We start from the raw sequence: 23,911 nt of genomic DNA, 5'->3' as shown, positions 1-23,911 counted from the left end.
TTCACACGTGGAGGTGAAAACGACAAGAAGCAGGCCTCACACACTGCAATGGCAGGATGTGTGCCGAGACCTGTGCGTTTAATGGTGTCTAAAGTTTCCCATGCGTTGTCCCTATTCCTTATTAGACCATGCTTGCAGCGTGAAAAAGCCGACCTGCTCCCATATCTTGTCAAGACTCAGATTTGCAGACACTCGCTATGAGTCCGCGGGGCAGTTTGTGCTCTCTGGGAGCGCCTTTTTACAGACAGCCAAAGCTCAGCCACAAGCACCTCCTGTGCTGCAGGCCATTGTTCAAAACATACAAATGCAGTCTGCTCTGTGGCCGAGGCACCACTTCCTCTCCTGTCAACTGAGGTGACGAGGAGAGCTCAGAGGAAATCTTCTTCAGTTGCACACCGACCAGGCACCTCTTGGTTAGCTTAGAAAATAGAGGACACAGTAACTGACTGATTGGCCACAACTCAACATGAGATATCTATGTTGAGTAAAAACAATCAAGTATCCAGGCAACCCTAACCCTAACGTAACCAGGCAACACCTGAACATGGTTATCTCATGATAACGCCCCCGAAACCTTTCCCTTGTTACACTGACAAACAAATCCCGGTGAAGACCTGCGTGGGCGATGTTGGTAGTCTTTGGGGAACAACAGCCAAGTCAAGGGTCTTCTACCTCCACAAGGAACACACACAGCGAGAGATGTTAGCTATGCTAATCATGCAAACCAGGCTAATCACTAAATAAGATGCTAAAAAAAATGAGAGAACTCAACTCTTTCATCACTAGAATCGATTCTAGTGAAAGGTTGTTTAATGGCAAAGCTGTGTGCCAACACATTTATACACACAGTGTGACAACACCCCTGGTATAGATGTCAATAACTACTGATCATTCAGTAACAATAAAGGAATGTTACGATTTAATGTATAACTGACTTATCATGTAATAATGAGATTATAACATGTAGAACTTTCTCAGTGTTTGATAAACTTGATAAAGAAATGGCTTTTATCACAGCAAGTTTGCACTCATTAGTGATGAATGTGTGTAAATGTAAAAGAGTAGGATATATTGTGATTCGTTTTGGGGTGTTTTCTATCCCATAACGTGCTTTTTTCTCAAAAATAGGACTTTTGCTTTTATTTTATTTTATTTTATTTTAATTACAAAAATGTTATTGTTAATGCAGTTAAATTTTCAAGCTACCCATAAATAAAAAAATGCTTTTTGTTATTATTTCTAAGTCTTTAACAAAAAACCACAATGTGGTGAACCCGGTATCAACAGCTCAGTTTCACAACATCGGTAATTTGGAAATCAGCCACAAATTCTGTGATGGGTGAGCTTCTAACAATACCTGCAGTTAGGTTGGGTTGTGTGACAAGCTGTGTTTCAGAACCTGGGATGGACTGTTAGCTAACTGTTAAATGTGTAATATGCTCTGATACACACCACTGAACACCACGTTATCTCCCGATGGCTCCGGTCTGGGACAGGAAGTGTGCTCCACAGGATAAAGAGAGGTAAAAAGGTTTTTGTACGACCCATCCCCAGGCTGGTTGCTACTCTGTAGTAGACAAATGTTTGCTATTTGTCAACCATTCACTTTTAGGGTTTGATAATCAAAACTCATTTGAGGCTTTAAGGTTTGGGAGAAGCTCTTTCACCATGAAACCTCATGATCTCAGGGCAAACTGTTTACTTGGAGCTGTCAAGGATGAATAATAGAGAATAAAGTGGTTGTTTAGCTGAGGCCTTTTAAGTGAATGCGGCCAAGGATGTTTGAGTTCTCCTTAATCTCCTTATCTCTCTTTATTTACCTATAATTCCTTTAATCTACTGGACAATCTCTTCTTCCTGTCATGACAGATCAGCGGCAGATTATGCTGGTGATGGCCAAACTGGAGCACCAAGTTTCTCCAGCAATCTCCTGCTGAAGGCTAAAGAAGGAGATGCCAAACAAACAAGTCAATATGGTGCCCACGGCTCAGGTGGACCAGAGCGGGTAGAGGCACTGATTGTCCTTCACGGGGTCTTTTTATCTAATCGAAAGCAAAAATCTGCAGTTCCACAATGAGCTTTAGCACAGTGTGCTAATCCCAGCGGGTGCCAGAGTGACCTTCTGCAGCCCAGGATGGAGGGAGATTCAGACTCAGCTGCATGCGTGGCCCGGTTAGAGGCCAGGTTAGATTTATGGTATTTTTTCCCCCATGTGCTCAGGTCTTCATGAAGCACACAGGTAAGCTTATCTCGTCTGAATGTAAGTCAGAATACAGTTGTGGTATTATTTCATAAATATTACAGCACACCTGACTACACCTGACTAAAGGCAACACATTTTGGAGCTCTTCATACGCAATGAACCAAGCTGAGATATTGTTTACCTTCTGTAGTGGAAAATGTAGATTTAGCTTGTTGGTCAACAGTTCCATTAGAAATGTAGGACATTAATACCAATGGCATCACAAAGGAAGTCTTTAGTTTTACATTTGTGGGGTGCTATGTTAACAGAATGAGTGCACAAAACCCAATACTGAACTGAAAAGTAAATAATATTTGCAATTTGGCAACTTGAGACTTTTCTAGAAAAGGGACTTAAACCTAAAAAGGGCCTTAAGCTAGTCACTAGTGGAGATAACAAATGTCTTACTGTGTTAGCAGTGGATACGTCCAAAGAATAGGATGCACTCATTTTGCATCAAAGTTGCCTCACATGCAGGGAAACTGGTCATAAGGGTATAACAGCTGAAAGAACACTTGTCTGGATCCACATGATCTTTAAGGTGAGAGGTTAAGTTACAGTCAGAAAGATCCAGCTACACCCAGGATCGTCTCCTCGTGAGGATTATGCTACAGAATTAAGATGTGTTAGTACATCTGCACAGGGAGTGAGGTCTTGATAAAAAGACAGTCACACAAAGAAGCCACCCCTGTCCAAGAGAAACATCAGGAACAGACTGGATTTTGTGGAAAGTACTTTTAATGACTGTAGGAGGACGATGTAAAGTTATTTTTCCCAGTGAGTCCCCAAGAGAATGGGCTCTCACGATCCTGACCAAAACACTCCCATGAATACAATGTGATCAAAATAATAAATAGGCACAATTTGGGGATCATTTCTATGCTGTGTCCAGCATGATGAAGCATCTTGTCACAAGCCAAAAGACACAAAGTGGCTCAGATCAGAGCACTGAAACTTTGGATGCATAGTCAAGAAAACTCCCCCGATCTGTCAGGACTTGACTGAAGTTCATATCCAGCAGGTCAGAGTGAACTGCAGACGTTATGAAGAAGAGTCAACTGAGGAAAATCTAAACTCTCTCATAAATGTGACGTGTTTGCTAAGATTAGCTTTTGAGAGCTTTAACTGGCAACGGGTCACCGGTGACCAGTCGGAACGCATTTTTGGCTTCAAGGCCATGTAGTTCCTACCGTCGACTTCTATTTTATAAACTCTTATTTCAAGATGGTCATCTTCCGTCCCTCGATTAATTGACACCTTTTTTGACCAACTGTGTTGATCCACAGTTTCTCCAGAGCCAATGTAATTCACCATAGCTCATTTCTCAAAACCCTCCCTCCTCCCGTTTTGAGGTACGTTGCTCGGACCAGTCAGTTTAGAGGCCAGTGGCGGATGGCCCATAGGGGGCGCTCAGGTGCTGCCCTCCCTAGATGTGGAGGGGAAAAGTCAAAATATATATAGATTTTAAAAGTATTATTAATGTCAGTTTTTACTTAATAGTACGTGGCTACATGTAATAAGAATTATTAAAACACTTCTACTAATTGACTCTACCAATTGACTCTCATTTAACAGTGCATTTCCACCAACAGAACGTAGCATTTCTCTTCTTCTACACTTGTGGGGCTGTCACTCAAGGAGCCCCACAAGTGTAACGAAATAACCAACCGTATACTGTTGCTAGGGAAAATTTATAAATATTTGGCCAATCATCATCGCCAAAATGAATGGCTTCGGGGCTCCTGGAGTCTTTGCCCCTGCTACACAGTGATAGGTGTATAGACCAGTTCACGTGTGACGTTACGAGCTACATCCGTGCTACATCCGGGTCCCGCTGGTAGACAAAAACAGTTCTGTTTTCGCTTACCAGCGTGACAAAACGGGTGAATAAGAGCGTACTTTTAGTTTATTTTTGGAATCGAAACAATGCCTACGACTTGTTGTGCTACCGGTTGCACACAGAGGCATTCCAAATCGTCGGATATACGTTTCTTTCGTTTACTGAAGGACGAAGAAAGAAGAAAGAAATGGATAATTTCAATGAAAAGGATGCAGGCAGACAATCCCAATCGACTGTGGGAGCCATCATACCACGACAGAATTTGCAGTCTACACTTCATCTCCGGTAAATACAACTTAATTTTGCACTAGTCATTGTTCTACTTAAATAATTATATAAATAAAAAATTAGGATATATATTTAAGTCAAGACGTAAACATTTGTTTCATAATAATTTACTGTACGTACATGTACGATGTATGCAAACCCTCTGGCATGAGTCTGTGAAAAGGATTAATTAGACAAAAACACCAAAATAATCCTTTGTGAACAATGTTTCTTTTATTAATTAAATGCTTATTGTGGAATCGTAGTAATTTTCCGACTTTTTATTTAAATGCATGTTCTGGGTTAGGCAGGGAAATCAATTGGCCAGCCCCACCAAGATTTTTTTTCACCAGCCACCACTGTTAGACGCTCATAGCGACATGTGGAGATTGTAGCCAGTGAAATTACGGTTGCGTGGATGTATCGCATGTCGGGAGAGATATTTAAACCTCCATAGCAGCCGCATGCGTAAAGCTCATCTGGTCGCTGCGCTCTCAGTGCATCCTTGTGTGTAAAGTCAGCTTTTGGTGTTAATTCAATTCAATTTTATTTATATAGCACCAATTCATGATACATGTCATCTCAAGGCACTGTCCAAAGTCAAATTCAGTCAGATTAAGTCAGGTGTTAGACGTACATTTTCCCCAGGAAATAAATGTAAAGCTTCTGGGAAGACCCAGATAGCAAAAGCAGAAGCGGTGGAGTTTGTCACAGGAGCGACGATGTTTTTTGTTTTACTCATCAGAAAAGGTTTGGAGAGTGCCCAGACATACCTACAGGAAAACAGGTCTAGAATAGTCATTGTTTATTATATTACATTCAAATTTGAACCTGTCACACGATTGTCTCTTTTGGCTCCCTTATTTGTCAGCTAAAATATCCTTGCATCAGTCTACATCTGCATGTCAAAGAAAGAAACAGGAAAACAAGAAAATTGACAATTTGTGTGTGTTCTAACTTCAATAACTAAAGACCGGTTACCAGAACCCCATACTGGACTTCTTATTTTAAAAATGTAAGTGTAAGTGTGACACCAAGCTTATGCCTTTACCACAAAGGGCTCAAGAGCAGCATCTAATTTAATTTGGGTATATAACTTTTTAGGTGTTTTTGGTAATTTTGTGCTTTCAGTGTTCTACAGTAAATTGCAGAAACATGCAAAATGTTAATGGGTCACCAAAACCCATGAACTTAAAACTGTGTTTAATATTCACATTTTAAAGCTCTGATAATCATGATAAAAAGGTTTCAGACATATCATCCAATAAAAGCAAAGTGTCTATCTCCAAATTAGGACCTTTGCAAATCATTTGTGTGCATTAGCATTTTACAAATAGTTATTTTTTTTCATTATGTTGTTAAAACGCGTCAGGGGGAAGGCAGACACTGAAGCCAGAACGCGCGTTGCTCCTGCAGATACCTCAAAAACGCACACAGAAGCTGTTTTCGGTATTTCACCTTAGCAAAGCACTAAGCAGCTGCAAGCCTACGCACGCTACACTACACACTGTGGTGACAGTTTAAAATCCAGACGTGAGAGGTCTTCACATGATTCATGCTCAAAGTACGCCTGACGATTTGCAATCCAGCCACAGGATCTGCTGCACCTGAAGGCAAGGAGGGGTTTCACTATCAGGCCGTGTGATGGCCGTGTGAAGGGTGCACCGAGGAGATCTGGACAGAACACATGGTTGGAAAATAGCAGGCATTTAAAAGAGTCCGTTTCTTACCACTCAGAAAAGTGGAGGTGAAGGAAGTGAAAGCTCATCTGATCAAGTTTAGAGGACTCTCACTTTAGTTGGTGAAACAGTGCAATACCAGTGGGAATTCATCACACCCTGCTACGTGTTCAGAAGTATCAGCAGCATGTCAAAATGCACAGAGGGTGTGGATTTTCTCACAAACTGCTCCTGAAAGGATGAACTTTTTCAGACACTAGAAAGATGAAGTTAGCTTGGAAATGTAATTGTCTTATCAGTGGATAAAGACCTTGCAATCTTCCTTGAAGTTTTCTTTTCTATCAGACACCATGTAATTGAGGTTGGGGTTTATTTTTTTAGGAGGTTGGAGGGGGGGGGGGGTAGTGTGAATGACTCACTCTTTCTGGAGAGCCGTCTGGGCCTTCTGCAGCATGTTCCCTCAGGTTGATCACATGCACCTCCTGAGGCAGGCTCATGGTGCCTTTGCTTGAACAGCCCGACATCACAGTGAAGCTCTTCAGCATGGCTTGCACCGGGTGTCCCGACCCGACCGGCAGCAGCTCACACGGACTGCGAGACAATGGCCCTGCGGTGGAAAGAAAGGATGCGTCAGGTCTGCACACTGGCTACACTAAATGACTAAAGTGAACAGCTCATACAAATACCATTCAAAGTATCATTCTACAAATGTTATTATGCTAGGCAGCTTGTTGTTAACTTATTAATATGTTCTTACCGCATTTTTCGACATAAATGAAAGGTAATATGGAAGCCCTGTAGATCTGGCAGTGCAGAGTTACCATAATTCCTCAAACTCTTAAGTCTTAAGTAAAAGTCTAGCCAAATACTGCTGTTGTCAGCACAACACAATAGCGCTGAACAATGTTACACACACGGATACAATTTTTGAGTTTACGACTGGCAAGTTTTACTGTTTTATCTCTTTGTTTGACCTACTATGTGGTCAGGTGTAAGCGATGACTGAGCCACCCATCAGTAGGGCAGTAACCTAAATGAGGACAGGGTTCCATGTTAATCATGGCCTAAGTCAGTCATTACTAAATACGAAACTCCCAACAGCAAGGTTTTTAGGTTGCTTACAAGCTTGACAGAAGAAGCAAGCACACCACACGCTACACTTCCTTTCTGATTGCCATCTGTATAACCCACTTACACCAAGCTGGGGTCTTTATTACGTCACCTAAAAGCAGGGCGGTGCATAGAAAGTTACAGCGGTTCAAGCAAAGCCCCACACAGCCCATTTCTATTAAAATGTGGCTGTGATAAGGTCAGGTTTTCACCTTGCAGCCTTGTGCCAGTCGTGGGGCTCACTAACATTTCAAACGCGTTACATTAAACCCGCAAAGCTTGCCAACAGCAACCCGATGGAACATGTGGAAACAATTAAAGTTTGAGCAAAAAGACAGTTCGATGGCGACTGTAAATTTTCTCCAACTGAAAACAGCAGTGCCTCAGCAGTGGGAGAAGCCACTGGGGAAAAGTCTTTTTTTTTTTTTTTACCTTGAACACACAGCCATTGTTTTCTCTCTGTGTGCTCTTCAATAAGACTATGGATCAGCATAAAGCTGGAGATCTCACATGGCACAGCTTCCCTGCTTTGGTTGTGGGAAAAAAGGTGGATGTTTTATTGTTACCATACTGGCAAGATCAGAAAAATTGAGGCCTTCGAAAGACAATCTCAAGCTGAATTCAGTGCCATCTCAGTTTTGATCCAAACTCTGGGAGACCGAAGGATATTAGGAGCTGAAATATCACATTAACACTGATTAAAACAATATAAGATCCTGCAAGGCGATAAAAAGAGATGGCCTAATGGCAAAAACCTGTGTTGCATCAGTATTTCCACCCTCTGCTTGTGACCCCTCACCCTCTTCCTCCCTAAGGAGCTCAGCCGATTCCCTCCCTGAACATGTCATCACGTCTCACTCCCACAAACACATCCGAGGGCACTTCGACTCACTTTTTCCCCCTGCTCATACACAGAATAACAAACAACCGCTAGACAAACACAGAAAAACGCAGCTCCTTCTGAGAGACTTCCAAAAGATTACAGCACTTGCTGGACAATGATCTAATTTTCTATTGTTTAGAAATACAACAGAACAGAAGATATACAGAAAAAGGAAGAGGAGAAAAATATTTTTTCTAGACTTTTTGATGTGTAGTCTTAATTTCTATCAATCCCAGGATAGTTCAAAAGTTTTAAAATGGGGTTCTGTCTGAAAATGTACTCATCACATCTTCATTTAGTGTAAATCCAAATGTGTTAGTCTCAGATATTTAGGCTAACAGCGAGTCTGAGTTGGTCTGAGTGAGCCGTTTCAAAACCCTCCCGATTATTACGTCACAATCGGCGAGCACTGCCCCTCGCCTAGCAACCCAAGTGAAGCCCCTCCCACTTTTTTGAATTTTTAGAAGAGGAGCATGTGAGCAGGTTTTTCCGGTGTATGTGCTGTGCAGTGTCTGCTGGAACGGACAAATGTTTTGTTGTTGGCTGTAATAAACAACACATGTCCATGCACATATTGAGAACTAAGCTGCGTGGCTTCATTTTATTTTTGTTGGCAATGTCTCAGCAACATTGCCAAAGAAATTTTGGGTTTGTCCGCAGATGAAATCTGCAGATGACAGAGATGTGAGCAATTAATGATTTATCTAATGAGTTTTGCATAACTGTTCGGCATGAACATGTCATTGAGCACAAGTTAACGCTAACAATAGGCTACTGTTAGCCTAAGGCTAAGCTCACAAGATGTCTCCAATTTTGGACGACCTGTCCACGACAAAAGCTGTCACCGGACATGTCCCGATTTTAGCTTTAGATGAATGATTAAAAAATGTTGTGTGTAGATATAATATAGTAATATAGTAGACAGAGCGAGTTAGCATGTTGTGCATGACAACAGCTGGTATGGTAGCTAGTTGTGCAGTTAAGGGCCGATTGGTGGTAGCCTTTTAAAAACAAAAAAATAAAGAACCACTTGCAATGGGGAATGTGATATTATGGTATGTGTGAATTAATTAATTTTGTTTGACTGGCGTGATACTTGCTGGTTTTGCAGGAGGCTACATGTCTGCTACTGGGTCTGACTCAGGGTCTAAGATGTAGGGCTATACTGTTGTGCTTTGGCTGGCAGCCATATTCATCTGTATAAAGTGTGAGTGAAAACATTAAGTTGGGGGCATGGCCAACTAGAATAAAAGCAGGTAAATCTGAAAGAAGCTCAAAATAAGCGAAACTGGGGAGGGAAAGTATCTTTCCCTCCCCAGTTTCTCTTTATCTCAGAATGGAAGTGCTAAAAAGTTTTGTATAGACCATAGAGCTATCCTAAATGTTTAAAAGGAAGCATAGTAGGTCCCATTTATTTTGGAGACTTTCAGTTAAAAAAAATCACCAAGTTTCAAGATTTGAAAAAATTTATAAACCCCAGCAAAACAATTATTCCTACTGTGGTTAAACTACTGTTATCATTAACAATGATTTATTGTTTGTTTGTTTTTTTATACAGTAGTTTTCAAGTACTTTTTTGCAGAATACTGTACTTTTTTGCCTTTCTGTTCTTGATATACTAAAACAGGATTAAGAAGCTAATATTTGTTGACAGCTATTTATAACTCAAACCCTAACAACTGTTGTTTCAACACATGTATAGGAGTGAAGTATGACATTCCTTAAGTTACCACAACATGACAGGCCGCCTTCTTCATAAGCAGAAATATTTCTCACAGCCAAATGTGTCTTCCTAGTAAGAAAGGCAAAAGTCTTCAAGCCTTCTTTCAGCCAACTAAAAAGCAGTGCTCAGTAGCTGGTGGAGAATGTAAAATGCTGCACTACTGCATGCTTCATGTATTATACAGGCCCGGCTCTGGCCCCTCTTGTTTCTGGGATCAACTACGGTAATCAGATTTATACGAAAAGAAGACGTTACAACAGTAGTCTACAGCGGGTAAAGTTGGAACTGCCTTAACCCCTTTACCAGAACCCTACATCTAAAATCTTGAATATCCCTTTAAGTTTCAATCCTTGGTTCTGTTTCAATCACATATGTCATTTCTATTAGACTAAAACCAGAGAACACAGGAAATAATGCGAACATCTGTTGCTTCCGCCACAGCTTCATCTCTGCCATCACCTTATCTGTCTCCCTTTCTCCCACCATTCCCGTTTCCATCCATTTGTCTTGGTCTTCTGTCATCACAGAGTCGGTTCTGTCAGGGTCAGGCCATTCAGGCCAGCCAAAAGAAGTCAAGTATAATAAAGAGAACACGCAACAATGGCCATAATCGCTTTTTAATGTGGATATTAACATTTTATTTCTAATAGAATAAATCGAAAGGCGACCTAGTTAGAAAAGAACACACTGGTTCAAGTTGCATGAGCAACAACCCTCAACCTTTTTTATTCCAAATGGATTTAACAGTAACAGTTTTATATTTTACAGTATATATATATATATATATATATATATATATATATATATATATATATATATATATATATATATATATAAACTCACACCCACTTTTTTATATTGTTAGAATCATGTATTGTTGTGATTGTTTGTTAGGGTTCTTTGTATTTCGATGTATGTCCTTTTTTGTTGTTGTTTTTGTTTATTGAAAACTAATAAAAGTTTGAAATGAAGAAGAAAAGCCCTATGAAGCCATAAATAGCTCCTGTGACAAATTGAAGTCAGCTTTAAATGCTGGTGTTGACTTGATTATTATCATGGGAAAGATCTGAAACAGCTGACTTTTTTATTCTTGACAGTAACTGTTAGATGCAGCAAACAAACAAAGGATCAGAAATAGATTAGTTTGTTTAGTTGATTGGCTCTATCAAAATATGGCAGCTATCCAGACTGCTGCATCTAACTGGGGCTTCAATGGATTACAGCGCCTAAAGGAAAGTGGATTCAAACATGAAAATAAGTTACCTAATAGCTTAAAACTGACATGCTTCATTTCAGAGAGGCATCGGGAAAGGCAATCCTGAGTGACATCGTCATGGGTGTAAAGTGCGAAACAAGATTTTGCGGTTTTAGCTCTGAGAATGACAAGTTAAAAGCACTTAAGATACTTTCACCGCCTCGCTTATTCTTTCTGACAGTCAGTGGGCCCAGAAATGAAGCTTCTGGGACTTGAGCTGATTCTCACACTCAGTTAATATACAGGAAAAACATTGTTCTACAGAGCTCAGTAACGTGCTCAGGCAAAGCTTTCCTGTTGACTCAAAAATCAGTCACCTTGAAGCTTGGCAACAGTGAATGTGCATCATAGTCATGTTCACATTTGTTCTCACATAAAATATCTCTGACTTGATTTTTCAGTATTCCCACTCCATTTTGGGTTTATGTGGAATTATTTGCGTTAGCTGCAGCTAATGATTGTTTAAGTAACTAAGTGTTATATCGATTATTCTGACATTTAATCAAGTAAACATTGGCACATTCTGCAAATTTGAAACCTATTTTATGGTTAATAGAAATATATATGAAAGAGAAAAGGCTATTAAACAATGTAATCCCTTTAAAAACAACAACATTGTATTGCATATCATAGCATGTCTTTAGTGCACACTTGAACATTTGTAGCAAAAGATGAATCTGCAGCTAAAAAAAAGAAGTTCTAACATCAGTGTATCAAAAGCTCAACCCCTTCTGCTTGACTTACCGTCAGTACAGAACGAGTTACCTATGTGGTGAAAATGGTCACAAGCCAAAAAGTGAATAAAGTTTCTGTTTCATATTGCAGTCTGGGTTTTTTAAAGAGATGTTTTACCATCAAAAACTATGATGTTATCCAAATATAAAAGAGACGGTGTAGTCAATTTAAGTGCTGAGTTACACTCTTAGGGCAAAAGCAGACAGGAAAGAAAAGAAAAGAACTTACATACTTACCTATCAAAATAGTAAACGGCAAATTAAAATTCAGGACTAATAAACACCACCTGAATGAAACCCAGTGGTAGCGGGTGATAAAAAGCCTTGTGAAATGATTATTTTGTAAATAAATTAGGGCGGGGCAATATATTTAGATTTAAAAAATATCTAGATTTTTTAAAAAGAGATACAAAATGAGACTATTATATTGAGATGCTCTATCTTGCATTAGAATTATGCTTTTATGTAGTCCAGTAGGTTATGTTTTAGCTGTTTCTCATATTTAGCTACAGCTGTTAAAAATAAAAAGAAACAACAACAAAAACGTGCCAGTGAGACATTTGGGACAAAGCATTGATTCAAAGATGCCTTTTTATAAATACAATATTTAAAAAAACATATCATCAAGCCCTAAAATAAATAACCGAATTTCCTTTCGCTGTCGCCATACTCTCCTGTCTTATCATTGATGTCATTGTTGACTTTTTGCATTCTTATGTCAGTCATTTATTTTCATTGTGTCTATACTTCTTTCTGAAATTTTGATGGGGACGACACCTTAGCACCCCTTATTGACAAGCTGCCAGTAATCACACTTCACTTTCAGTTTCCTCACATATGTGAGCCTGTTGCAAGCAAGCGCTCTCGTTCTGGAAACATCAGTTGTCTATTGAAGTGTTCCAAATTTATGTGAGGGGGGTTTTCTCGTTGTGGGTCTACCGCTGCAGCGGATATTTCCTGCTCAGGTGTTGCAGCATCGAGGATGTGCTATTATGGCACGCCAAATTAGTTCTGGAGCGCACACTTGGGCTGTGTCTACTTTTCTGTTAAAGGTATAGTGGACGATCACCTTTCGGCTTCGAGTTCCGTGGGGATCATCTTATCTATTGGTTCCCACATGCCAATCATTGTGGCCCAGTCACCTACCCCCATTGTGCTACCTGCTTCAAAAAACTTGAGTAATCGAGTTACTCAAATTATACGAGGGATTGTTTCAGCCCTAGTTTAAATTGCTCTTTTTTTAACTCCTTGTCTCTGTTCAGAGCAACAACCACAGAGAATAACTTAAAAATAGTGACTTAATGCATAAATATCCTTCCAGTATCCTTCAATGGAAAGGTGTTGACACAAATTTGTTCTTCAGCCCTTCATTAATGTACAGAACCAGAAAGAAAGCTTTTCTTTTCATTGTATGGCAAGTTGTTCTATAAAAGCATCTAAGACTTAACTTCATTATAATACTTATCACCATGTTGCATTAAAACAACTCTGGTACTTTGATTTCCTGGTTGTTTTGACATCTTAAGAGAGACTCAGCGGTTCCACAGCGTCATGGGACCTCCACCATGGTTGTCCTCATGACTTTGATTTCATATTTATAGAGAGAATGTGTGATGACAAAATAGAGTGAATAGAGTGATGTGGAATTGTCTAAAACCTCTGCTGAGGTTGCATGTGTCCACACCGTAGTAGCTTAGAAAGACTGAGGTGCAATTTACAACACCAGCTCAGCAAAACATGCCAGTTTGTAATTAAAAAGACAGAATCCACCTATCAATAAGAATCTTTTAAACTGAAATTGGGCTATAATCAGCAACAACTTTGCTCTCCTCCAAGCAGACACGGATACTAATAAAAAACACAGAACATAAATGTACTTTTTTATCTTATATAATGGTGATTTTGGTCCTTGTGAATTTAATCTTTCCTAAATTAATTTTCGTATCAGTGTGTTTAAAAGTGTCTGAGTGGGTCCTGTCTGTTTCTGGTCGCATCTTTACAATTTTATCAATTGCACTTTTACTAGGACTAGTTAAAGCAGCAGAAATGTAAGACGTTTACACTTCTTTATTCTGGTGAGTGGAAGACTTATTCTGCTGTGGTCGGATTCTCCACAGTTCATGAGCAGGACTCTCTGCAGAATGACTGATTGCTCACAATGTGTAAAACACATGGACATGAAAGACCAAGCACCAGTGACTGACGTTCACCTTGACCTACGCTCCAAACCATCCCAGCTAAGAGTTTATTTGTTCTACATTGGCTTATGTTTGGGAGACGGGAGGAGTCTAGTATCAAGTGTACATAACACGAGCCCAACAGAAATTCAGAATTTGGCTCCTAAGACCACTTCATCTTGAAGCATTGCGAGCTCAGCCCAGCGTGGGAATAGTTACATTTAATATGACCGTTTCATAATTTTTAAGTAATTTTTGTAAGAGTTGTCTTCTGCCTGTGCTGTGTTTTATGTGAGTCAACTGAAAGATGAGTCCAATCCGTCGCCATTTCTTGTTAGCAGCTGAAGTAAAACATTTAGAAAAACTAAACTGCTAAGAAAAAAAAGAAAATTATATTTTCCCCCTTTTTCAGACCCAGCTGCTGTAACTGAAGAGATTGATCCTTTGAATAAAAGATTATGCAAATGTTTCATAGCCCTTTAGTAAAATGAGTGCATTAGGCTTTTGCCGTCATGTAATTGTCATAACCAAAAAGATACATTTTGTATGCATCATAGCAACACTTAGACACCATAAGACTATCATAAACACTTTGACGTGAATCTTATAGAGAACATGTAAACCATATATGGCAACATATTTACTAGGCAAGTCCTAACTTGGTTAGAGATGTAGATGTTTAAAAATGTTGTATTCCTAAATTGATCAAAAACGATACTTGGTGGTTGTGTCTACAAGACCATCAACTGAGCTGCTTTGGGAATATTGGGTGCCAGCTGTTTATATGTTCAAACTATTACCGGGTGCAAAATATGTGTTTGTACCATTTAAAACCCAGAATGCCAGATTTGAGGGTGGACATGCATTGCATTCATAGTTACACCTGGTCTGGCGTTTTGTTAGCTGTGACATCAATCAAGGGAGACAGATCATCTGTCATTACCATATAACATAGAAATAATTCCTGGATCAATGTGTGCCTCTGTGCTTTTCGTGTCTCTGCTCTGTCTTCTCTAACCTTCAGTCGGTCGACGCAGATGAGCGTTCACACTGAGCCTGGTTCTGCTGGAGGTTTTCCTCCCTGTTAAAGGGGATTTTTCCTCTCCACTGTCGCTTTGTGCTTTCTCAGTATGAGGGATTGCTGCAAAGTCAGTGATTCTACGCTCTATATGAAAAAATTTGACCAATCTGTATGATTTGATTTGATTGAATTTGACTTTGTAAAGTGCCTTGCGATGACATGTGTTGTGAATTGGCGCTATATAAATAAAATGGAATTTAACTGAATTGCGTGAGAAAATGCTGACAAGTCTGTGTGTGTTTTGTGTAAACATAAATAACTTGTAATAGTATTTTAGAAGGTCAGTACATGGTCTTCATACATACATGTTTAAACATATCATCCTTTGTGGGATAAATGGCTATTCACTAATGTCCAGGTTTGACACTGCCTAAGGAATGAACCAGACCTACGTGCTACCATGTCCTGCTGAAACCAAAACTCTTTCGGGTATATGCTGTACTGAGAGAAGAAGACTCAAAGTTAGCTACTTTCAGTTTCAGTGGGGTGAAGGTGTGGGCTTTAAAGCTTGGCACCCTGTTGCATCTATGCTTTCAGACTCTCACGTAGAAGTAAAAAGAGAACTAGCCCTGGAGTTGCCCTTTTGTGTCGGCAGCGTCGATTATAGACAGAAAACACTGCGTTTACAGAGTTTTTTTTTTTTTTTTTTACTAATCTAGACTACACACTTTTATGAGAACTTTGTTGTATTTGCGAAAACACAGACAGGGAGTTCCATTTTTGTTGGCATTAACACCACCATAGATTGAAACAGGCCTGGAACTGCAATCAATCAAATATATAGGTCAAATCTGAACTGAATTATTCTCCACTGATTACAGGCAGTTTTAACCCATAGCTTGTGGTTTTAAAAAAAGTTACTTTATAAATGAAAACAAACAATTGGAATGTCTTTTTTACAAAAATGTAACAAAATTTTGTCTTGTCTTGCTCTCATGAAGCTAATAGCACGCCATGTCTTCTCATGAGCTAAATGTACATTACACTATGTGTTGCTTTGATCACGTTGCTTCATGGTGTTTTTGCAGTGAAAATTGTTGCATTTTTCGTCAAGTTAAATGTGGTGAACAATCTATTATAAAGTCTACTTGCTCTAAAATAAACCCCACTCGTGTGTTCTGCAGGTTTGGTCAATTTCCATCTTTGTCAGCACATGTTAAGGGCATAAAACTGTGGACTGAGAAATGTGCACCAAGAGATTACACTAGATGAAATTTACATTCCACTGTACACTTCCACTGCTCTAGCACAGAGATACACGCCTCTGCTTCCAGGAAATACACTTTATTTTCTTCAACACTGTGACAGTGAGCCAAGACAAGGGTACAGGAAGTGATGTCAGTCAGTGTGCCAGTTAGGGACAAGGCTGATATTCCCACAAAGCCATTTCCGAAGACAAACAAACAGAACCTTTCCCTTCTGTGTGTGCATGCAGACATATCTAGTTCCCAGTATTTCTGCAGCTAATATGGATTTATTTTCCTGAGTTGCAACACAAAGGTCTAAACAATAGGATTGGAGCACACCATGAGTCAACCTGAACATTTCTAATAAACAATGTTTATACAATATAGAGATAAAGGAACAAATGAAAAATAATTGCTCAATATAGCTGCATCCTACCCTATATGAAACAGCTGCAATTTGAGACCCTGGCTTAAATGAAACCTCTGCTTTCTTCCCTTTTCGCTGCAGGACACAATTCCACTGGACCATGCAAACCGGTTAGAAGGACATAATATTCCACCCATTTCTGTTTTCCTAGGAAGCTTTGGACTTGAAAATCCCTTGCTCTGTAGTGTTGACATTAGCGGAGCCCACTCACCCCTGAACCTTGAGCCACAAGGACAGGAAGTAACTAAAGCCTTTCATAAGGGTAGAGTAAGTTCAGTTCACCAGCGTGACTATGAAAAGGATTTATCTCTGGACTGTAAAACTGAAGGCGTAAGAGAAGGAAGCTGGGATGGAATGAAGGGAGGAGGGACGGGGGCGAGCAGACACTCCATTAGGGAAGTTGTAAACTCTGCGATCAAAGTGTGAAATCTGAAGTCAAATACCCAACAACTCTGTCTGTAACTCAATATCAGTCCAAGGCTCCCTTTTGGTAAAGTCGTCTGTGTCCCGTCTGTTGGCATACAATTGACAAAACAGTTTACGCAGACTGAATTCTACGGCTTGTTCTGACTGTCTGAAGGAGATGTGACACAAGACTGGATACCCAGACAAAGCCTTCTTTCTCTCACAGAGTACGTTAACAGGTGCTCAGCTAATAAATTACACTCCTGTGAATGTGAAGAAAGAAAAACACTTCACAGACAAAATGGAAACTAAATTCCAAATGAAGGAAGAAGCATCTCTGCACTTTTATTTGGGAATAGCATAAGAATGCCACAGAAGAAATAACATTTAAAAGCTTAGATTTAGGAAAAGAGAGATGACTCAGATGAAAACAACTGAGCTCCTCGAACATACACATACAGACAACTTTCAAGATTCTCAGTCAGTGACAGCATGAAGAGTAGACTTGGTATAAGATTCTCAAGTGATGGCAGCCTAAAGCATACATATCCTGGTTTCATTGTATCACAGTGTGATACAATGAAACCAGGATAAACAGCAACAGTACATACTATGATCTAAGTGCAGAGAAGCAAGTATTCCTATTGGTCTATATACAATATATTGGTTATTGCCATTTACAATAATGTTATCTATAACATTAAGTGATTGTTCTTTAGTAAACAGACCTCAGGACAAATATAGAATAAACAATGTTCTCTTTCTGCCCTTCTTAAGTAATCAAACTTTGATATCAGCTGGTTAACTTGTGGAGCTATCTGCTCAGGTAGAGCATGCGGTTGACCGCCTGACAGACATGAAGTTCCTCGCTTGCCAAGTGTAGTTTGAAACTGTAAAAAAGAAGGATGCGTGGGGCTCCATTAATTTCCACTGAAGCAGTTTCCTCTGTTTCCTACTGGTCAGCCTGATGACCCGCAGGAAGCTGCAGGGGCAACGTTGGCTTCCTCAGTCTTTCACGGAGCAGAAGAAAACTTCAACCACTGGAACTTTCTCTGTCATCTCATTAACAGCAGTTTGAAGTACTGGAGTAGTATTAACCAAAGTTTTACTATAGCTTTTCAAACCTTGGTAAAGGCTGACCCCAGTAACCGGCTCCTGCCTAATGATGAAATTGATGACAGTGACGTCATAAGATCTTCCCCTGCTTGTAAATGGAATCAATCCAAGAGGTCCAGGTGGAGTCTATATGGAGCAGCAACATGTTTGTGTTCATAAAAATTACAACTCAGCTGAACCAGTTTTCCACTCAGAGATATACAGTTTTGACAGAGGGCGATAAGGCCTGGTTTGTTGACTGTATAATCAGAAGAGGAAAAAAAGAAAAGGCACTTTTTGTCATTGTTGCCCCTTTAACATTATTTGTCCAAAAAGGAGAAAAGAGCCAATCTCAGCATATTCTAATTCCTAAAAACAAGCATCACTGTGGTTTTCTTCTACTCATGACATGATCTGATTGACTGTGGCTCAGTGGGTGGAGTAGTCTTGCAATCAAAAGGTTGTAGATTCCAGCTTCCCCCTGTCATTCGTCAATATGCCCCAATGTGGAAAACGCACCTAACCCTAAATTGCCGGCTGATCTGCATATCAGCAGGCAGGCATATCTGAACGTGGCTCTAGTGCAGTAGGTCTGAAATAGTGGAGCAAATTTTTCAGACCATTTGATCTGAACTTGCAGTCAGTAGTATATGAACAGCAAGAGATTCTCAGTGATCCTGAGAGCAGTGTGTAGGATTCTCTCCTATCACGCCACTATGGCTTTATGATTGGTTAAATTACATTCATTCTGGCCGACACCGGAAGTGACCTTTCTGCCGATAAAAGCCATTAGAAATCTAAGTAAATCAATCAGATCTGTAGGTGGGATTGTCAAAACACACATAAAACAAAAAGGTTAAGCTAAACTGTAAGCCATATACTTCAAAAATATAGCTTGAATGAGCAATAAGTAATAATGACACAATGGCTCCCTTTTAAAAGGAATGGCCGATCTGCCCTCAGTAGTTAGCAGCTACCCTGAGTAGCTCTACCTCACTTTGTCATACTCGGCATTTTCGGTTTCAGGTGATATCAATCAGGTAACTAAAGTCAGCGTCTTATCAACCCTGAGTTGAGCGCGAGCACGAGCATGAAAGAAGCCCTCATCAATGGAACACAGATAACGTGATTTACCATGGCAACGGCAGGAAATAAGAACCCTGGAAGTGCGCATTTACCGCAAGTGGAATTAGAGATCTTTAAAGAAGGTATATGGAAATTATCAAGACATAATTAACAAAAAGACACCATGTTATTGCTGCAGAAAAGAACAAGTTAGCAGCAGAGAATTAAAGCTGTATTCTCACACTAAACTCATTTAACACCCAAAAAAGGGTGGGCACATTGATTACGTGTCTAGGTGCGACCAACCAGGCATAAAAGGGATGTGGCAGCAAATCAAGATGAGGTATGAAAATACAGTTTAATCAGGTACGATCCAGTTATGAATTATTCTTATGTTTAACCTTAATCAACTAAAGCATTGGCTATAATCAACATTTGCAATAAATGATGGGATGGCGTGAGTTATTAAAATAACTGATTTGCCAGAATCTGGCTTCACCTATCCTTCTAAAAATGAGTTCACACTGATTTTATTGTAGGAGTATCATTTGTTCCTACCTTAATCATATAGGCAATATTTATATTTTAAGTTGAAGTAAAGGTGGTGTTATTTAAGAAATGTGCCGTAGCCCTAATGGTGTTGGAGGGAAAAAAATACATGAATGGACTATGAGACCTGGAAGTCTCAAAATTTGAAACCAAATAAATAATTGCTTTCATTCTGTGTAGTTCTTTTGTTACTATTGTGGGTCTCTGACTATGGAGCACCTTTAAACTCTACCAGGGTTCTCACCAGCCCATTTCAGCGTAATGGACCGTTACGCTGAAAGTTGTCAAAGTTACGCTGAAATTAGACCGTTACGCTGAAAACAAATCCTGGTGAGTACCCTACTGTATAGCTGAGTGCAACAGTAACATTCCTGAGAGCGTGATGTACAGTTGCCTCTGAAAGATATTCTGCATCTACTACTTTTTTTTTGCAGATTTTTTCAGATTATTTGAACAACACATACACAACAGCCTGCCTCTGACAAACTGCAACATTCTATGCTGTTTCCTCAATGGTCCGTTAGCTGCATTCTTGCCAAGATAAAATACCAAATGCTGTGCACTATTTTGGGAACCCTGGGAACTCTCGTATGATTGGCTCAGGAACCAGGAAGTAAACACAGGCTACACCGAAGCAGCTCCGCACCGTACCTCTTGGTTTGAAAGGAGAAGAACGGGACATTGCTGATGGAGAGGACCGATTGTTTAGAGGGATTGTTACTTCCATCCCAGGTGACAAATGGGAATGATTTAGGTTGATTTTACAGTAAATATCTTACTTATAGCTCCTTTAATACTTACGATTAGGTACAAAAACACAAATTTACTACTGCTGATACTATCATACCGGAAGTTGCAAACACAATCCATTGTACAGCAATGCTGTTATGCATTGCATAACAACATAAATTGCATGCAACTATGAGGCCCTCTAACTAGGGCTGTGCATAATAATCGAAACAAAGATCAATATCAATGTTTTTAAAAACAATTTAATATCAATATTCTGGCTTTCAATGTCGATATACCTCCCAACCCCTAGAGGGCGTTATTACAGTGCGTCATTACTGTTCACAGCGAGGAAGTGCAAGTGAGACAAATTTGCGAAATGGCAGACAGGATTTTAGAAGCGCCTTCGTCCCTAAAGTCAAACGTCTGGGCACATTTTTAGTTTCTGTGATATGTTAAATGCATTGAACCAAATGCACTTTATTTTCCTGTTAATATATCAGTGTTTAATAAGTTGAACACAAATATAATATTTGGCTTGTTTTGTTGATTGAATGACTTTGAGCATTAATTTGAAAGTAATAAATATTGATATTGGAGTCAATTGAAATCAAGCTGAGCTATATCGAGAATCGTATTGTATCGTGAGCTATGTATCAAGAATCGTATCGAATCGGCTCATCCTAGATGATACCCAGCCCTACCTCTAACATCCCAGTACAAAAACACAAGAGCAAAAACAGTTTTTCTTTAAGGCATCTTGGAAAGCCTGCCATAATGCTTTTGTGGATTCAAACTGAGTCCTCTGTTTTCTTATACAATCTTTTAAGCGTATTTGACATTGATATTTGAAAAGAAAACATGGTGGGGGACTTTATAGTGGCCTTGTCACTGACAATAACATCGTAATTGCACACGCAGCTACTGTGAACTGATTATGTGCATGCAATAGCTTCACTTTGTATTAAATTGGTCAGCCCTGTATTCCCCTTAACACATCTTATTGGTGCTGACAGTAAAGAGGCTCCCTGTGCATTAGCCCTGACAGATGTCTTTGGCACCTGTCGGTAAACCATCAGCGTTGTTATGAAGAAAAAAAACTACATGACCAATTACATCGAGCATATGCAGCCACAGGCAAGCAATGAAGATAGAAAGTGGTGCATTCCTCTCTGTCTCTAAATACCGACATAAATCAGAGGGCTTTGAAGAGATGGATGACAAGGCCAATTCCCACAGGAACACAGGAGCCACTGTGTAAAGTGAGACAGCTGGCTGAGAACAGGCCTGTGTGCATGTGACTAAAGACTTTACTAGCTGTGCTACCTTTATGTGTCGTTACCGATGGGTGCTGACATGTGCTGTCTGGACCTATAATATCAAAACTATAAAAGGTTGTCGGCACATGAACTGACTTAAGGGAGGAGAAAATGGTTGAAGACCGTTTTGAGTTATTAGAAGAAAGATGAGTGATCCATACCAAAACTATCAAGAATAAAGAGTTATCTCCAAATGCCCTTTACAGGAGAACAAAATCCTGTAGGAATGGTAAATGCTACAGTGGCAACAGTGGTGTCATAGCATCAATATACTTGAGCTGGGAGAGATTATCTAAACCAGTCAACTGCATGAAAAGTGAGACATCAGAAGTCAAGTGCAGCTGTGCCGAAACAATCCAGCACAGTTTGGTGCTAAAAGTACCAAAGCATAATAGCCTGTCCTTGGCAATGCGCAACAAAGTTTAGAGTTGCTCCAAGGACGTCTCTCTCATCAATCATAAGAGGCCTGAAAAAGCCATTGTCTTTGACAGCAGCTTGGTGGGGGATCCACAGGAGCCTTCTACTATTAACTTTAGGATTTAAACCCAGCAGGGGAAGCAGGGAGGTGTGCCCTGGGGCAATTTGTCTCATCCTACTTGGTGTCAGCCCTGTTTCATTGCTGTTGGATTATCTGGCCTCATTGAAACACAGTATTAACGAAAATCCCCCAACAGATTTAATGAAAAATGGGGATGCATTAAAAAAAACTTTGCTGTTGGCCAGAATTGGACCCTTTTTTTAGCTCTATCTGCTCTATCTGCTCTATCTGACCAGTCAGGAGGAAACTCAAAACCCAAAACTTTTTCCAATTATTTTTCCTCATATTTAAACACTACCAGGTATTGCTATGAACACTTTTCGATGGGGAAGTTGTTATTGCAGATCGGAAGAAGACTCAAAGTTAGTCATTTTCAGTATCAGCTGACAGGAAGCATGATCAGTACAAGATCTATATGAAAAGAAGCAGTATTTTCTTTGAAGACATATTATCCACACATTCAGTCTGCTCAGAATCAACAGGTTTTGGCAGGGGATTGTTGTTTCGTACTTTAAAGTTTGGTCAGTCTCTATTGGACCTTTGAAGCTAAAAAAAAAAGAACAATCTGACACAGGGAGTCATATTGTACCCATCCTCATAACGACTGTCAAATTGAAAAAGGGTCTAACTGACTTTGAGCTTGTTTCAGTGGATAGATTACGCAGAACACAACACAGCAAATGTGCTCTCTTTTATCTGGCTTCTCAGTCAATTTGCCTCTTTGTCTCTTGAAAAACTAGGTACAGCCCATTCTGCACCGACCCATTTTTATTTGGATTTTCAAACCACAATTTCAAACGTTTCATACCCCTGTACTTCAAGCATGATATATTAGGTTTTTTTTTTAATATAGTAATATTTTTTCAAGAATTAACGAGATAAAGTGCCCCAAAACTAAATTTCCCTACAGTACAACAAAGAAAACTCTGGTAAATCATCAGATGCCAAAGCAGGCATGAAAGATCCCCACAGTATGTACAAAACGGACCCATGGTTGGGTGAAATGGCAAAAAAACAAGCACACGCGCACACGTGCACACACGCGCACGCACACACACACACTCACACACACACACACACACACAAGTTTAATGTCCCCTCGGCTTGTAATACAATTAATTAATGACTGATCACAGGGGGAAGGTTTAAAAGGTAGAAAAAAAAAATGGTGATTATATTTCTTAAAGAGACATCGAAGTTACCTAAAATCTTTTCTGGTAGGGAGATACCAAGTATGTTTAAAAATGGAAATTGGAAAATGACAGCAAATGTCCGATCGGTGCATCTCTGCTAAAGATGAGGTTGGGCTTTGAAAAAACTAAATTGTAGATATGTTACTAGTCAGAGATGTCTCATCAAATGTTATCTTTTCCTACTCTGATTTTATCTTTGTGGTTTGTATTAGAATGCTTACTCCAACATGATTTACCTACTGTCTCATGTCTCAACAGACACTGAGCAACAAAGCTGGATGAAGGGTGGTTTGGATCACAATGATGGTGTTTGAAGGTATAGACATACTTTCTTTGTTCAAATAATGCATGCAAACAGATAAGCCCTTCCTTCTAAACAAAACAGCAGCAGGCTGCAATAAACAGAGAGCAAG

General features: G+C 39.7%; 1 protein-coding gene across 1 annotated transcript in view; it reads right to left on the bottom strand.

Annotated features, from left to right (window-relative positions):
• The window catches only part of tgfbr3 (transforming growth factor, beta receptor III), a 92,213-nt gene that overhangs the window by 54,334 nt on the left and 13,968 nt on the right, over positions 1-23,911 (bottom strand). The window contains exon 3 of the mRNA XM_012882530.3: positions 6,448-6,635. Coding sequence (XP_012737984.2) covers positions 6,448-6,635 — 188 coding nt within the window. The remainder of the gene's footprint in view (positions 1-6,447; positions 6,636-23,911) is intronic.

Source organism: Fundulus heteroclitus, chromosome 9 (assembly GCF_011125445.2).
Source record: "Fundulus heteroclitus isolate FHET01 chromosome 9, MU-UCD_Fhet_4.1, whole genome shotgun sequence".
NCBI lineage: Eukaryota > Metazoa > Chordata > Actinopteri > Cyprinodontiformes > Fundulidae > Fundulus > Fundulus heteroclitus.
The sequence above is the reverse complement of the archived record's forward strand: the minus strand, read 5'-3'. Positions and strand labels throughout refer to the sequence as shown.